General features: G+C 38.9%; 1 protein-coding gene across 3 annotated transcripts in view; it reads left to right on the top strand.

Moving 5' to 3' along the window:
- The window catches only part of top2b (DNA topoisomerase II beta), a 178,050-nt gene that overhangs the window by 103,529 nt on the left and 58,133 nt on the right, over nt 1-16,388 (top strand). For all 3 annotated transcript variants that reach the window (XM_088404453.1, XM_088404452.1, XM_088404451.1), the window contains exons 17-20: nt 61-153; nt 11,370-11,484; nt 14,426-14,547; nt 14,834-14,982. In XM_088404453.1, coding sequence (XP_088260579.1) covers nt 61-153; nt 11,370-11,484; nt 14,426-14,547; nt 14,834-14,982 — 479 coding nt within the window. The remainder of the gene's footprint in view (nt 1-60; nt 154-11,369; nt 11,485-14,425; nt 14,548-14,833; nt 14,983-16,388) is intronic.

The raw sequence follows: 16,388 nt of genomic DNA, 5'->3' as shown, positions 1-16,388 counted from the left end.
CATTTTATAGACATATTTCATACTTACACCCATAAGAAACCATTTATATTTTTGTTTCAGGCATTCAGTAAGAAAAAAACAGATGACAGAAAGGAGTGGCTCACCAACTTCATGGAGGACAGACGGCAACGAAGAATTCATGGTCTCCCTGAGGTTAGTGAATTCAATAGAATTTTCAGGTTAAACGTTTATCCACACACTTCACCTCTTAGGGCAGTCAGTGACGCACACTCTTTCTAAAAGAGCGATTTGATCTGTGGACAAAGTGACCTTAAATCGCAAACCAATACTGGATTTTGAAGTTGCAGATAGCGTGTATTGTACAGTATTTTATCACTTTTAATAATCCATAAAAGAGAGTTGATACAGCAACAAGAAGAAGAGGTGAGTGAGGAAAAAAAAGAGATGTTGCCTTTCAACAGTCCTACTTGTTTTTCTTTCTAATTTAACTAATTGCAAGAGTGTCTATTAATCATTTCCACTGAGATATCATCTCTATATCTTTGATAGGGGCATTCCAAAACTGGGTCCTGAATAAGAAACGCTGAAGGTGTTGAAGATGTGTTGAGCAGTGTAATATTTTATATTCAAGGATCTAGGCCGAGTATTGGGTATTAAAATTTTGTTGCGGTGTATTGCGATACAGCAATGGTGTATTGCAATAAGTATTGAAATACTTTTCTCAGAAGCAAATAAGCTAAATGATGTTTTTCTTCGTCATGACTCGAACTCTTCGACGCCAGAGTCAGTCGATTTCAACTTGGATCACTTCACTAGGTGTAAAAAGTTCAACAGAATTCAGGTAAATTCTCAACATGTTAAGAGTGTTTTTAGTAAGGTGTGTAACTAAAAAATCTAATCGTGCCTGATGGTTTACCAGCCAAGCTACTAAAAATGTGCTCAGAGGAGCTTACAGCTGCTTGGGGCCCCATATTTCAGCAGTCTATGTCTAACAATCACATGGTTCCTGACATCTGGAAAAAGTTTCTGATCATACCTGTTTCCAAAGTTGCATGTCCTTCTACAAAGCAACCGTGTCCTACTACAGACCCAATTGCTCTGACCTGTGTCATTATGAAGTGTTATGAAAGAATTATTTTAAATGAACTTAAATCGGAGGTGGCTATCCATCTTGACCCTTACAATTTACAATTTGCGGCCTGGAGGATGCTGTTGTCGGCTTCTCTCATTTTATTAGCAAACACCTAGAGAACCCAAAAGCGTATGCACGTGTCCTCTTCGCTGATTTCAGTGCTGCGTTTGACACTATGCTCTGATTTACTTGCCAAAAGGTTAACCAATATAATCAAAGGATTGACATTCCTCTATCAATAAAAGTTGATGGATGGTTTTACTCACTGCTAACTAACAGATCCCAACAGGTAAAAGTAAACTCAGTTCCTCCTTGTTCAAGAATATGCAGCATTGGAGTACCACAAGGGTGTGTGAGCTCACCCTTTCTTTACCAATGATTGCAGGAGCAGACTGCCAAATAACTACATTTGTAAATATTCAGAAGATACCGTTATTTTGTGATAAAAGCCCTATGTACTACTTTAAGGAAACTGACTATTTTAATGAGTGGTCAGAGAACAGCTGCCTTATTTTGAATCCTGATAAAACTAAAGAGATGATTTTCGACCATAAATGCGTGTGCACTTGAACTGTTGGTTCTGGGGGGGGGGCTCTACTTCTCACTATGTATGTAATATCAACAGCGGCCAGAGGCAGCGCCAAAAAACAGAGATCAAGCACAAACGTATGAACTGTTAACTAAATCATCTCCAAAACATTTTTGCGGGTGCAGCCCTCGTGGCCCGGTACCAGTTGATCCACGGACCGATACCGGCCCACGGACTGGGGGTTGGGGACCACTGGTTTAGAACATCAGGCAAAAACATCAAAATTGTACATACATATTAAAAATGGGTACCAAAATAGTATAGTAAGTGCGACGTATATAGAATATAAATATACATGTATACAATCAGAAAACATCATAAATGAAAAATATAGAAGGGATTTATTTACCTTTGAGTGCCGCTTGTTATGCCCATATTCCCTAATAAGGGTTATCCAGCATCGTTTCCATACAAATCATCTTCTTACTTGTCTCTTTAACATCATTAGGAATCTTGGGACTCATGGCTAATCCTTTCAACTTTAAATTAAGCAGTAAAATGCACTATAAATTCGGTTTTGTAACCACTCACAATCGAACAAAGCTTACCTAAGGCGTTGACCGTTGGCCTCTGGCAGCTGTTGAGATTACATACATAGTGAGAAGTAGACCAACCAATCTCTCAAGTCACAGCAGCACTCACGCAACACTATTTGTAACATTTAATGTGGTGTTTTTGAAGAGGTTGAAATGATGTAAAACACGATTCATAATATGACAAAAATCATGATAGAAAAAACACGCAGCCAGGGAAATAATATGAAAAACAAAATATTATGAAAATAAGGCATTTCAAAACCGATACCTGGTAAATTGGAAAATGAATGTCATATTGCAATATATTGAGATATGGATATTATTGCCCAGGCCTAGTAAGTATAGGAAAGTGTTGAGCAGTGTCTTTTAATGTAATGTAAGAAAAAGGCTCAAAATATGCAGTTTGTACAACTTGTACCACAGTTTGTGAGGTAAATCTTGCACTTAGCAGCTCATCTAAATTAATGGAATCACAAAATGAATAAAACACCCACTGAAACAGTGTCCAAAATGGTATTTGAATGACAGTGAATTTTTTTCCAGAATGCCAGCAGTGGTTGAGTTCATGTGGTGATTGAAGATGCTTAGCATTAGTATCTAGTTGGTCTTTCAATTGCTGCAAAGAGTTTCACATTGGGTCATTTCACGCACTGGGTCTATAATGCTCAGTCGTTGTTGCTTGTGTTGTTTATATATACAGTATTTTTGGATTTATTGTCATAGGGATGTCATAGATACACTAAATATATCAAGTTTTTATATTTCTTTTCACCTTTTATACACAAATCACAGACCAACATAACAAACACAATAGCAGTAACAATATTCCCACACAAGATTAGTCAAAAACAAAAAACCTAGTCATTTGTAAACACGTAATTTCTTGACTGAAATTACAGATCTAATTTGAAAACCTATGCTTAAGTCCTTAGTGGAAGTTTTTGATTAAAAGTCCCCACTAGTAGGAGGTTTATCAAGTTCAATTGCCCTCATATTACCCGAGCCAGCATCAATGAGTTGGACGAATGGCCGATTTCCAGTTGGACCAAAACAAGGCGTCGATCCCAAAGAGAAAGCATCTGCATCAGATCGAGGAGCACTTACAGTCACTTAATCAAAAACCACTCCAAAAATTGCAACCAAAGGATCAGGTCTAATTTCATTTCTTTTCATTTATTTTCATTCATTTTATTTAGTTTAATTTTTAATTTATCTAAGTTAGTTATATAAAAAAAAATCCCCCAAACTGCAGGCCTTAATGGCCTTAATTAAGGTCAGTGTTTACAACTCATTTGCATCAATAGGAGGTTTACCAGATGAAAACCACTGACGAAGAGTTTGAAAAACCTTTCTGTGGACCGATGAGTCTAAAATGAGACATTTAGGAAGGTATGCAGCTCGTTACATCTTGTGTAAAAAAGACACAGTTTTTAATTAAAAGAACATGATGCCAACAGTAAAGCATATTCGAATGGAATGATGAATTGTGGGGTTTTCCAGAAAATTTTGAAGGAGAACGTTCAGCCATCATTTTATGCTCTCAAACTCAAGTGCTCTTGGATCATGCAGAAGGACAACGATCTGAAACACAGAAGCAAGTCCTTCTCAGAATCGCCCAAAAAAACAAAATCAAGGTTTTAGAGTGTGTCAAATCTTGCTTACCACAGGACTGTTTGAAAAAGGTCCTGGCCAACTCCCCATTCGAAGGATTAAAACCGTACAGAGGGAAAGAGAATTTGCTTAAACCCATGTTGGAAAAGGATTCGTCGAAGTTTTCACCATCACAATTCTAGGACACCAGTTCAGTCATCAGTCCTAAGTCAGCCCCACCCTTATCGGGTGACCATTTTTAAAATTAAGTTTTTAGAACTAAGTCTAAGGTCTTAACCACACCCTTTTCTAGATGGCTCAGCAACTTTAGATCAGTTGCAGTTTTTATGAAATGAATTATAAAATTAATTTACCTGTCCATATTCAAACTGCTCAGACGCTTATTACCCGGAGTAACTATATTGGGTCAATGTATGGAAATAACATAGTAATGGGTTACATTTTTCTTTCACTTTAGATAAGATAAGGTAGCCTTTATTATCATTACACCTGTATTACAAGGTGACAAAAATTACAAGCTTAAAAAGCTTGAACCGTCCAAGAAACATTCAATGCAATTGACTGACAGGGAAGACAAGACAGCAAGGCCCGGAGCGCTCCGCTAATAGAATGAAATTTGTTACATGAGTAAAAATGGGAGGGATGGAAATGAGTCTGCCTACAGGAATGAGGTTGAGAGACTGTCAGCGTGGAGGCTAGAAGCCACCTTTCTCTTAACACCACAAAGACAAAAAGAACTGCTCCTGTACTCCTGTAGATACAGCAAAGACCCCACTCATCATCAATAGAACACGCGTCATAAGAGTCCGTTCATTCAAGCTCCTGGGAGTCAACATAGTATCTGGCTACCTCTCCTGGACCATCAACACAATGGCAATGATGAAGAAAGCCCAGCAGTATTTTTATAACCTGAGAGTGCTCAGGAAAAAAAACACCCTGGGGAGCAGATGCTAGTGACCTTCTAGTAAACCACCATTGAAATAGTCCAAGCATATTGCATCACTGTGCTACGCGGGGTGCACGCAGCCAACAGGGAAGCAGCACAGAGGGTGATAAACACTGCCCAGGATGACATTGCCAACTCTAATGATCGGAGTAGAGTGAGGAAGATTGTCAGGCACAACTCATCTTAACCATCAAGCCTTCTGTTGCCATCTGATCAGAGATACAGGAAAAAAAGACGGAAAAAACAGACTCAGAAACACCTTTTTCCCCAGATTTATTAACACTCCGAATAACAACAAATCAAGAACAATTTGAAAATAACAAGGATTTCACTCCGGTGAAACTGTGATTTCTATTCTATTAATTATCTACTTATATATTATTTATTTTATTTCTTCTCTATATTATTGATATGCACTAGTCAGAGCAGTGCTCTCAATTTTGTTGTATACCAGCTATACAATGACAATAAAGGTATTCTATTCTATTCTATTCTATTCTATTCTATTCTATTCTATTCTATAACTCTCTACTAGAAAAAATTCCAACCATCCAGCCATCAATTTTCTGTAGCCCTTTATCCTCACAAGAGTTGAAGGCTTGCTGGCGCCTATCCCAGCTGTCTTCGGGCTGTAGGCAGGGGACACCCAGCACTGGTTGCCAGCCAATCGCAGGGCGCACAGAGAAAAATAAGCATTCACAATCGCACATAAGGGCAACTGCTACCATGTTTTTCGGGCTTGCCCAAAACTGATGAAAAGTTTCTGGTTGACCGCTCATACCTCATTAAACACTGAATGCAAATAACCTTGTGCTTTGAGGTTTTATATCTGGTACTTCACCACGTTACTCATCAAGTGGTAAAGACAAAGTCCATATTTAAATCCACTTGAGATCATCTGGTGTGACCTTAACTGGGCAGTTCATGTTAATAAATCCTTCAATATGGAGAATTTAAAAAGAATAGTGGACCGAAATTTCTCCACAGTGGTGTAAAAGACTCATCCCCAATTATCGCAAATAACCAGTGTTCCCTCTAAGCTGCGAGCGTGCGCATTTGCGCACTGCTCGCACGATCTCAGCGCACTAAAATGTCTATGATGCGCATAAAACACAATGCAATACAAATGTATTAAATAATATTTAATACTAGAATATGTGCAATTCCTGAAGAAATTGCGTGTGAAGGTGAAACACCTGAACGAAGAGGTGTTGAATGATCGGGAATGGATGGAAGTGGGGGAATCGATTAAAGTAGGAACAGTCGAAATCGGATGAAGAATGGCAAAGATATAAGGGAAAAACTAAAAAAGTGGAATTGTGGGTAATTTTTGTATACTGGGAAGAAGTAAATGGATATCACCATGAAATGGCAGAACTTAGGGGAATCGTTTAAAGTTGGAACGGTAGGAATCGCATGAAGAATGGCAAAGATATAGGAGAAAAACAGAAAAAGTGGAATTGTGGGTAAATATTTGATTAGTGGGTAAAAATGGAATAGCGGGCATAGGGGGAATCGATTAAAATTGGAACGGTCGGAATCGGATGAAGACTGGCAAAGATAGAAGGGAAAAACTGAATGAGATGTCTGATCAGATATCCAAGATGGCCGCCCCTGAGGTTTGATGGGAAATGGAGTCTCAGTGTATGTAGTCAAGTGTCCAAGATGGCTGCTTGACGACCCCATGGGAAATGGAGTACTTTGTCTACCTGAACAGTAGTCCACGAAGGCCAAACGCCCACACAATGAATGACCTCATTGAAAATGATTTGGTTCATTAAAGGTACAGTGTGTGGAATTGTGGGAAAATTTTGATTCCTGGAAAGAGGTAAATGAATACACCAATAAATTGGCGTGGATGAATGGAATCGATTAGAGTTTGAACGGTCGGAATCGGATGAAGTTTGGCGAAGACAGAAGGTTACAATGTTTTGGCAAGAACAATTAACCTGAGGAATTATGGGTAAAAAAATGGGAAAAACTTGAAATTTTTGGTGCAAGGGTGTTCTTGGCAATCTAACCCATAATGGGAAACACCTAAGGTTGGAACGATAAGTATAGGTCGGACGCAAATGGAGATATCACAAGAGGAAACATAAAAAATCTGATTTTTCGCGGGTTTTAGGGGGCTATTACTTATGCAAAAAAGATGCTTTATGGGTAAATGACACCCGGAGGTCATTGGCAGTCTCAAAATGAACGGTCAAACGCTGAATCGGACTGAATCGGACAAACACCTGTAGTCATTAAGTGAAAAAAACAACAATTCTTTGAATTTTGTAAAATATCACAAAATTTCAAAAAGTGAGAAAAAAAGTACACTCAAACAACAAATTCTGAAATTTGGGGGATTATATTTAATAGTTCATAATTCAACATTTGGAGAGAGTCGTTTTTATTGTTCTGAGTTAACCAAGATGGCTGCCATCCTGGGTGGAAGTTGGGCTGAGCGCTCATGAGATGTCTGATCAGATATCCAAGATGGCCTCCCCTGAAGAATGATGGGAAATGGAGTCTCAGTGTATGTAGCCAAGTGTCCAAGATGGCCACCTGATGACCCCATGGGAAATGGAGTACTTTGTCTACCTAAACAGTAGTCCACAAAGGCCAAACCCCAACACAATGAATGACCTCATTGAAGATTAATTGGTTCATTAAAGGTACAGCATGTGGAATTGTGGGAATATTTTGAATTATGGGAAGAGAAAAATGGATACACGAATGGAATGGCGGGCATCAGGGGAATCGATTAAAGTAGGAACGGTCGAAATCGGATGAAGAATGGCAAAGATATAAGGGAAAAACTGAAAAAGTGGAATTGTGGGTAAATTTTAAATTCTGGGAAAAAAGCGGATACCACCATGGAATGGCGGGACTTGGGGGAATCAATTAAAGTTGGAATGGTTGGAATCGGATGAAGAATGGAAAAGATATAAGGGAAAGGCTAAAAAAGTGGAATTGTGGGTAATCTTTGAATACTGGGAAGAAGTACAGTCGGCCCCCGGCTTACGAGCACCCTGATTTACGAGCAATTCGCCTTACGAGCGTGGATCAGGGAGAATTTTGTCCTCCGCTTACGAGCAAACCTCTCGTCTTACGAGCAATTCGACATGCCGGCCATTGAGTATGTAGAAATGTTCTCGTTTAATTGCGTCAATAAAATCAACAATAGCGACATCATCAATCATCAGTAGATACTTGTGGCGGTAACGTGAACGCTATTGGTCTTACAACGTCACACTGACTGTCTCACTCACGGTGTCTAAATATATTACCATTTAAGTGTAGTGTTTGTACAGCTAAAGGGAAAAACAGCTGACATGAAATTAAATGTGCCGATTGCAGGACAAAGAATTGTCATTGGTTTAAATGTGTGTTTTTTTTTAAATTAATTGTCAATACATTCCAACCGTTTAAAAAAAAAGTGCGAATAATTATCAGTCAGTCACGGAGATGCAAATATGCTATTGGTCGATTAAGGTCACCCGGTCTCACTCACGGAGATGCTATTGGCCGGCGTCACACGTCAATCACAGAAATGCCGATATGCTATTGGCCGAACGCCTTTATCTAGCTTGATGGGACAGGATGGAAGGAAGGAGAGAAAATTAGTGAAAAACGGAATGTTGTGAAGACTTTGCAAACTTTATCTGTTAGACATAGCTTCTAAAATTACTAGCAGCGGTAAAGAAAGAAATAAGAGGATGATGTTTTAGTATCTGCGTGATTTGCACCCTGACTGAAAGAGTTACTGTAACACTGTAAGACCAATAGCATATCTATCGCCGTGTTAACTTTGAGCGTTGGACTCTGCCCCCCTCTGCTTACACCCAGGTCAAGTCTCGTCGTTTCAAAGGTAAAAGCTATTTATCCATTGTATTTATTATATAATGCAAGTGTACAGCAGATTATGTCACTCAATTTTAATATATGTATACAGTGTGTCGTTTTTACCTAAGGCTTCGGCGCGCGTTGCACGCATTCACGAATAAACATGGGTTTGGATTGCCCGCTATACGAGCAATTCGAGATACGAGCGTAGCCGCTGAACGGATTAAGTTCGTAACCCGGGGGCCCACTGTAAATGTATATAACCTAGAAATGGCAGGACTTGAAGGAATCGTTTAAAGAGGGAATCGTTTAAAGTTGGAACGTAGAAATTGGATGAAAAATGGCAAAGATATAGGGGAAAAACAGAAAAAGTGGGATTGTGGGTAATCTTTTAATTCTGGGAAGAAGAAAATGGATATCCCCATGAAATGGCAGAACTTAGGGGAATCGTTTAAAGTTGGAACGGTAGGAATCTGATGAAGAATGGCAAAGATATAAGGGAAAAACTGAATAAGTGGAATTGTGGGTAATTTAATCTGCATCAATCTCAATTGCCCCTGTGATGCAAACCCCAAGGCTCTTAAAGGGCCAGTATCATGGACCTCTCTCACAGACTTAAAGGGGCAGTAACATAAATGTCCACTGGGCAGTGAGCCAAAACAACCAATCAACAAATCACAAAAACGGAAATTTAAATTAACTTTGGGATTTTGGGATCAAAACCAATAATAATTCCAAATGCTGTTTCTTGGCTCCTACAAACATGGCAACCATAGATGCATCGTATTGGTCCTGGACGACGCTTTTCACCTCGACTATGCCCTCATAAATGACAGGCTATGTGCCCAGAAGCACAGTACTGGTCTTTACATATGTTTAAAAGTTGTTGGACATCTTCATTTATCCTTTATCCTTCATTTCTTCGAGTTCCAATCCGCCATGCATCATCATTCCAGGGCCGCAGCTAGGCCCCTGGATATGCTTAGAGCCCCCCCTCCTTCCTTGCTCATTACTCCTTCCTTGCTCATTAATGACAGAATGTGAGTCATGTGATATAGGTTACTTTAGGGGCGACATCAAATATGCACACGGCGACTCACTGTGTGCATGTCTGAAGTTGCTCACCTTGGTCCAATGCCTGCTCAGGGAATTTGTGTGAATGCTCAGGCACATCCAAAATTAGAGGGAACATTGCATGTAACAATGATTCAATTTCTCCCCTTCAGACTGCCAGAGGCTGTGTTAAAAGCACGGAATAAGCCTTCGCGCAAGCATAAGACGAGAATGCTTACCATCATGTATATTACACCAAGGACATATATATGACAGTGTCACCCGGTAGTCTGTCTTTCAGAACCTTCTTGTGCGTTGGTTTGCATGTCATTTGAGAACCGCACTTTTTGCGGTTTCTTTATTTTCTTTCGTCGCTTGTAGCCCATTGACTGAGTCCATTGGGGATGCGGTTTACTGCTCCTTCACATTGAGAAGATCATTTGGTGAGGTTGCTCCCCTGGTGAGGTGTTCCGGGCATGTGCCGCCGGAAGGAGGCCCCAGGGACGACCAAGGTAACACTGGAGAGACTATGTCTCTTGGCTGAGAATGCCTGGGGTTCCTCCCGAGGAGCTGGATGAAGTGGCCAGGGAGAGGGAAGTTTGGGCTTCTCTGCTGAAGCTGGTGCCCCTGCGATCAAACCTTGGATCAAGCGGTAGAAAATGGATGGTTGATGGACGGATGGTTTGCAAACATCCCCTAGCTTCTACAAGAAAAGGAGAATAATGTGTTTAATGTAAACCCTTTCACTGAAGGAAAATAGGTCTGGGTCACAGAGCAACAAGGTTGAAAAACACAAAAAACTGATGACAACAGTATGTGTTTTCTGAATTTTATTTCACACATGCATGCCTGAAAAGGTCAGCTCTGACATGTAAAACAGCATCATGGCAGGGCACAGGTATTGATGTCTTCTGGCATTAACTTCTGCATTAAACTGCAGTTGTATGAAACAAAGTATGTTGTAGCAATAATATATTATATATTTCCTACAACAACATTCCACATTGCCAATATTAATTCCTAAATGTAGTTTGAATAATATCACTAAAGAATCATCATTAAAATACTGTACAGTAACATTTTGAGTCAAAGAATGTCTTTATAAAATATGACATTGAAACATTATGCAGTTGAAACATTAATACTGAAACACAATACTTGAAACAAATTGTGGATACAAATCATACTTAATAAACGTATAACAGGATTATATTTCAATTTAAAAGAACATTGAAAACAAGACGTCACTGATGCAACAAAAGAATCCAGGGTCATCTCAATTTAATGCAGGCCAAATCTGGCCTGCCACATCATTTTATGTGGCCCCTGAAATGCTGATTTGACTTTTAAGTTTCTGGCTAAAATAACAAAAATGCAAAACTTGCAAATTGTCTTCAAATAAACATTTTTGGGGGAAAAAAATATAAACATTTTGTTATGTTCCCTATCTGCCTTTTGAACAGTTCTCACGAGCCTTTGAAGTTAGGTAAGTGTGTGACAAACACACTTAAAATTCATTTGAGTTCAGTCATCTGACAGAAACTATAACTACAATGTGGCTCATGGTAAAAAAAAAAAAAGGAGTTTGACAGTTCTGAGTCACAAGTTGTGTTTTTTGTTTTTTTTTTGTACAGTAAATTATGATTAAAAAAATATATTTAATCACCTTAGAGTGTTTTTAACTTTTAACCTGACACCTCTTCATTTCAGCAATACCTGTATGGAACACACACCAGACATCTCTCCTACAATGACTTTATCAACAAGGAACTGATTCTGTTCTCCAACTCTGATAATGAAAGATCCATTCCTTCGTTGGTTGATGGTTTGTACAGTCAACTTCTTTTCACTTTAGTTGAAATAAAACATCATCAAAAAAATGGACATCATCACTTTAGTAGAAGTGTCAAATAGGTTAAATGTAGAGTATTAATTGCACCAAAACATTATGAACATTAATTTGCACCTCACTTGTGTTTTACATGTAATGTATACTGTAGTTTAGTAAAAATGGCGCAAGTATTTGTATTTTGTAATGATTTTGTTATAAATTATATGCTACACCACACAGTGAAATTCTTATTCTGTTTGCTTCCCGAGCAGACTACAATCAATAATCGAGCAAATCAAATATTAGGGAAAACGGTCCTGAGGTAGCAGTTGCTGAAGTCCCAGCCTTCAGTCATTTTCATATAGTCCTGCAGTAACCAGCCTTCAGCCAGGCGTTGTCCAGGCGCAACAGAGCCAAAGTCCACGAAGACAAATGAAAGTTCGTGATGAACTTCACCGATGATAACAAGTGCCTCCCTGCTGTAAAAAAAAAAAAAAAAAAAGCATCTGCTACGTGAGAGCGAGACAAAAAAAAAGTGTCTGCTTGTGAGAGCAAGACAAAAAAAAAGCATCTGCTTCGTGAGAGCGAGACAGAGACGCCAGCACAGTGGCTGCCATCTTTAAAAAAACATAACGTATTTTCAATACACACAGGTGGACTGCATTGCAGTTGAAGCGCGGCTGCTTGTATTACTGTGTCCAGAAGCGCTATATAAAAGTAATGCATTATTATTTACCTGCTGAAATAGTAGTTTATGTCATGATAGAACTTGTTTTGTTAGCATAAGCATTTAGCTTTGTTGCTTTCTGATCACTGCAGCTTGGCCTTAGATTGTTGCGTTAAGTTTCACAGTGGTTAGCTGTTTAGGCCTGTACTGTTCTGTAGGTGTTGGGAGAAAAAAGCGTTGTGTTACCTGTTTTTATTGGTATACAGTTTCATTGCTCGATGACAGTGACGGTGCTTCTCAGTTATATTTTGCAAAGCCCTCCCTAGGAAAGAAATCATTTTGCAGCCCCCACTTGCCACGTGACCAAAAATAAAATTATCGATACTAATTGTATACTTGTACTTAATACTGTGTCGTTTTTAACATTGACAAAATGACTGACTTAATTGATGACAGTAATATTAGTGTCGAGGACCAAAACCAGCAGCCGAAAGTGATGTTCCATCACCGGATTATTACGTACACTAACCTCAACATAATTTATCACATAATAAATTGAATGCATTAATTTGAATGAGTCATTAGTGAAATGAGGGTAAAGGCAAGAAATTACTGTCGCGAGGTTTCCCATTACTATGTGCTGAGGCAAGTTTCCCATAATGTGTTGTCACTGCCTTGACCATTATGTCAACATCAGACAAATGTGCACACACATGCAGTACGTGATCCCAATTTTTAACTGCCATGTAAAAACTATTTAAATCCTTTTTTTTTTTTGGGGGGGGGGTCTTAAAATGAGACATTTCGCTTTTAATTTTCAACTGTTTTGTTTTGAAATGCAATTAGGTTCATTTTTATGGAGGTGAAAATATACAGATGTCATAGATTATTCAGTTTTTGACTAAAAATCAATTAAATTGGGTATTTAGAAAGGTACAATCATAATTATTTTTACTATTATTGTTTATTGTAGAAATGTTTACTTTTTCGGACAAATACTGTAATTATGTGAAACAATTATGAAACCTGTAATTGTCATGGTTTGTTGGATTTTGGGTTGTGGGTTTATTTTGAGGGGTTCTGTTCCTTTCTGTTTACGTATATAGTTCCTGCTGATAGTAATAGGTGTTCTAAGAAATGTTGTTGCCCCCCCCCCCCACACACACACACACACACACTTTTTCTAACAGTAATATGTGATCCCCAATGAGAGAACATCATAGAGAAATTCAAAATAACTATCACTGCATCCAAAGTAATGTACATAGAGCAAAACATTTTTTTAAATATTTTAAAAATTTTAAAATTCTGAAATTGTCCAGGGAGCTAGTTTCTAAAAGTTGATAACGCCTCAAATCTGTGTGAACACTGACGAGCCATGCCAATTTTTATATCTTAATTGTTTAGTTATGTTGACTTAAAGGCGATTCCACTACATCCGTCGCGCTGTGCCCCGTTGCTTTGCAGCGTGCCGTAGCACGATGCAACCATGTTAATGAGAGCAATTCCACTGCATCCGCCGCGCTGTGTTGCACTTCGTTCCGCCACAGTTCGTCAACTTCACGCAAGACTTGAAAAATCTGGTGCGCTGCCGTTCGCCGTGTCAATACCACAGTTCAGAAAGCACCAAACAGAAAAAAGAACATGGTCTACATCCGGATACAAAAGCAAAATTGTGTTCTCCTTTGCTGATTGATTGAATGAAGCCAAAAGCAAGTGCTTCTGCTTGTCTATGCCATTGTCATCAAGACAAAAGGAGCAAACGTTAGTGCCTGTTAATTGGCACTAACGTGTGTACAGATATATATTACTGTTTGACTTGCGATTCAATTAATTAACTTTAAAGTTAAAATGTATGTACGTACTCACCAAATGTAAATGAATCATGTGTAACATATTTAGTATGTATTGTGTTTTCATTTATTCACATTTGTTTGCTGTTTTAATGTGTTAGTGCATTGGATTGACGTGCACGCAAGATAGGAGGGAGAGTGCTCAACTTGCGCTGAAAGACAAAAAAAAAAAATGCAATGAGGTGTTATCCAAGCAAACTTTCCACAAACAACCGAGTTGATGATCCCCACGCATGCGTAATTTGACTTCCCAGGGAATGTTAGGAATGTGTGACGCTGTGCAGCGGATCGGAAATGCACGCATTGGATGCAGGTGTGCGTCCGTCATTGCGGATGCGGAACGGAGCTGAGCGCAGCGGATGTAGTGGAATCGCCCTGTTAGTGACTCATTTTTGTTTGTCTTTGTGTTACTTAGGCTTAAAGCCTGGCCAAAGAAAAGTTCTTTTTACATGCATGAAGAGAAATGACAAGCGGGAGGTGAAAGTTGCACAGCTGGCTGGTTCAGTGGCAGAGATGTCCGCATATCATCATGGAGAGGTAAAATAACTCTGCAACTCCAAATGACAGTATAAAATAGCAATGTGTAAGATGTTACTAGCAAAGTTGTTTTCCAAATACTATAAATTATTTTGTCTTATTTTCCATGTTCTTAATGTGATACTCACCCACCTTTTGTTACAGTGAAATGGGGTTTTGTTTGTATCATTGCAACAATGAAGTGCTTATCACAACAAATAAGTAAATGTGATTTCTGTGAGTCAGGCCACCCATTATTTTCCACGTCAATCTTGAGCTAAGCATTAATCACCGTTTTCCTTTTTAGCAAGCGCTCATGATGACCATTGTCAACTTGGCTCAAAACTTTGTGGGCAGTAACAACGTCAACATCCTGCAGCCCCTTGGTCAGTTTGGCACTCGCATCAATGGAGGGAAAGATGCTGCCAGTCCTCGTTATATTTTCACCATGCTTAGGTGAACACATTTAATGAATCAATGCCAATCAATGATTTGAATGCTCATTTTTTGATGCTGGGACTGGAAAGCTTGTTTTATGCTTGATGCGTTTCTTGCGCCTCCACGCGTCAAAATGTCGTCATTTTGGCAATCACGCCCATGTGTACAATCACTTTCAATGATTCCGCTGAAAAAGTACTACCGTGACCTAAATACTGGCAAGCATGCACATTGGAGAGAGATGAGGAGTCTGTTCAATAAAGCTTAGAAACATTTAGATAGTTTGAATCTACTCGGATTCTCTATCTCTGTTATGGAGTAATGTTATTTTGTATGCTGTAGACTCCATTTACTGACACATTTATAATGGGAAAATACTGGCTGCCTGTGGGGTCAAGTTGCTCCGAGTATAAGGTGCTGCATAAACCAAGCTTTAGGAATGCTAGATATGAGTAACACTCAAGGGTTTGACAAACACTAAGTTGAATGGTCTCAAACACATTCAAAGATCAATAAATTCAGTTAATTTTGTAAAATGCACAACTCCGAACTGAAAGTCCTTTCAAACATTGTTGTTCCGATACTTTTTTGACTTCTAAGATCTATTCCGGTACCCAGCTCTTCAATTTCTGCCAATGATGATACTATACCAATACCACACAATTTTTTTTTCTTTCAAATACTAAAGAATGGCATTCTCACTTGGAAGCGGGAGTGCTTTCAAAAAATGGTTTTATGAAAAAGGAAAAAAAATATGGTCAAGTTTATATGCCCTGAATCACCATAGTCTCAAAGGGCATCGCAAGTGAAGACATCACCGATAGCTCACACAGAACGTCATAAATACACAATGGTGTCAGAAACAAAGCTCCAGAAGAGGAAGGGAAAAACTCAAAAACTCTGTCTGGGGAAAATAAGAAACCTTCAGAAGGGAATGCAACTGTGTGGAGAGCTGCATTTGCGATGAGTACATACTCAATCTAATAATACCGAATGAGTTAGGTAGAACTTTTTTATTATCTACCTGGTCTGGGTGAGTGACAAAAATAGTAATTAAACTTCTGAAACAGTTTTGGCTCTCAAGGGTCAAAAAAGTGCAGTTTGCACATGATTCCAACATATACTAAATAACACAAGCGCAACAAAATCCAAATTAAAATAATGGTATATAGGTATCTTTGAGCGAGTGTGGCATTAAAGCATATCTGAGAAGAATGCCTCTGCTTAACAGCATGGTGTGTTGAAATGTGATTAGTAGGAACAGCAAATGTGTCAGGTTGTCAGCATCAAAGTATGCAGTCTTTTACGTCTATACACCAGTGAGTGTCGTACTAATTAATGCTAGAAGCAACTAATGGACTTTGAGCTACCAGTAAACACTGGGAACAGGTATAGTAAACAAGCAGCAAGAAAGGGTCCTCAGC

This window comes from Hippichthys cyanospilos, chromosome 21 (genome assembly GCF_059441005.1).
Source record: "Hippichthys cyanospilos isolate Australia breed blue-spotted pipefish chromosome 21, RoL_Hcya_1.0, whole genome shotgun sequence".
Classification (NCBI taxonomy): domain Eukaryota; kingdom Metazoa; phylum Chordata; class Actinopteri; order Syngnathiformes; family Syngnathidae; genus Hippichthys; species Hippichthys cyanospilos.
The sequence above is the reverse complement of the archived record's forward strand: the minus strand, read 5'-3'. Positions and strand labels throughout refer to the sequence as shown.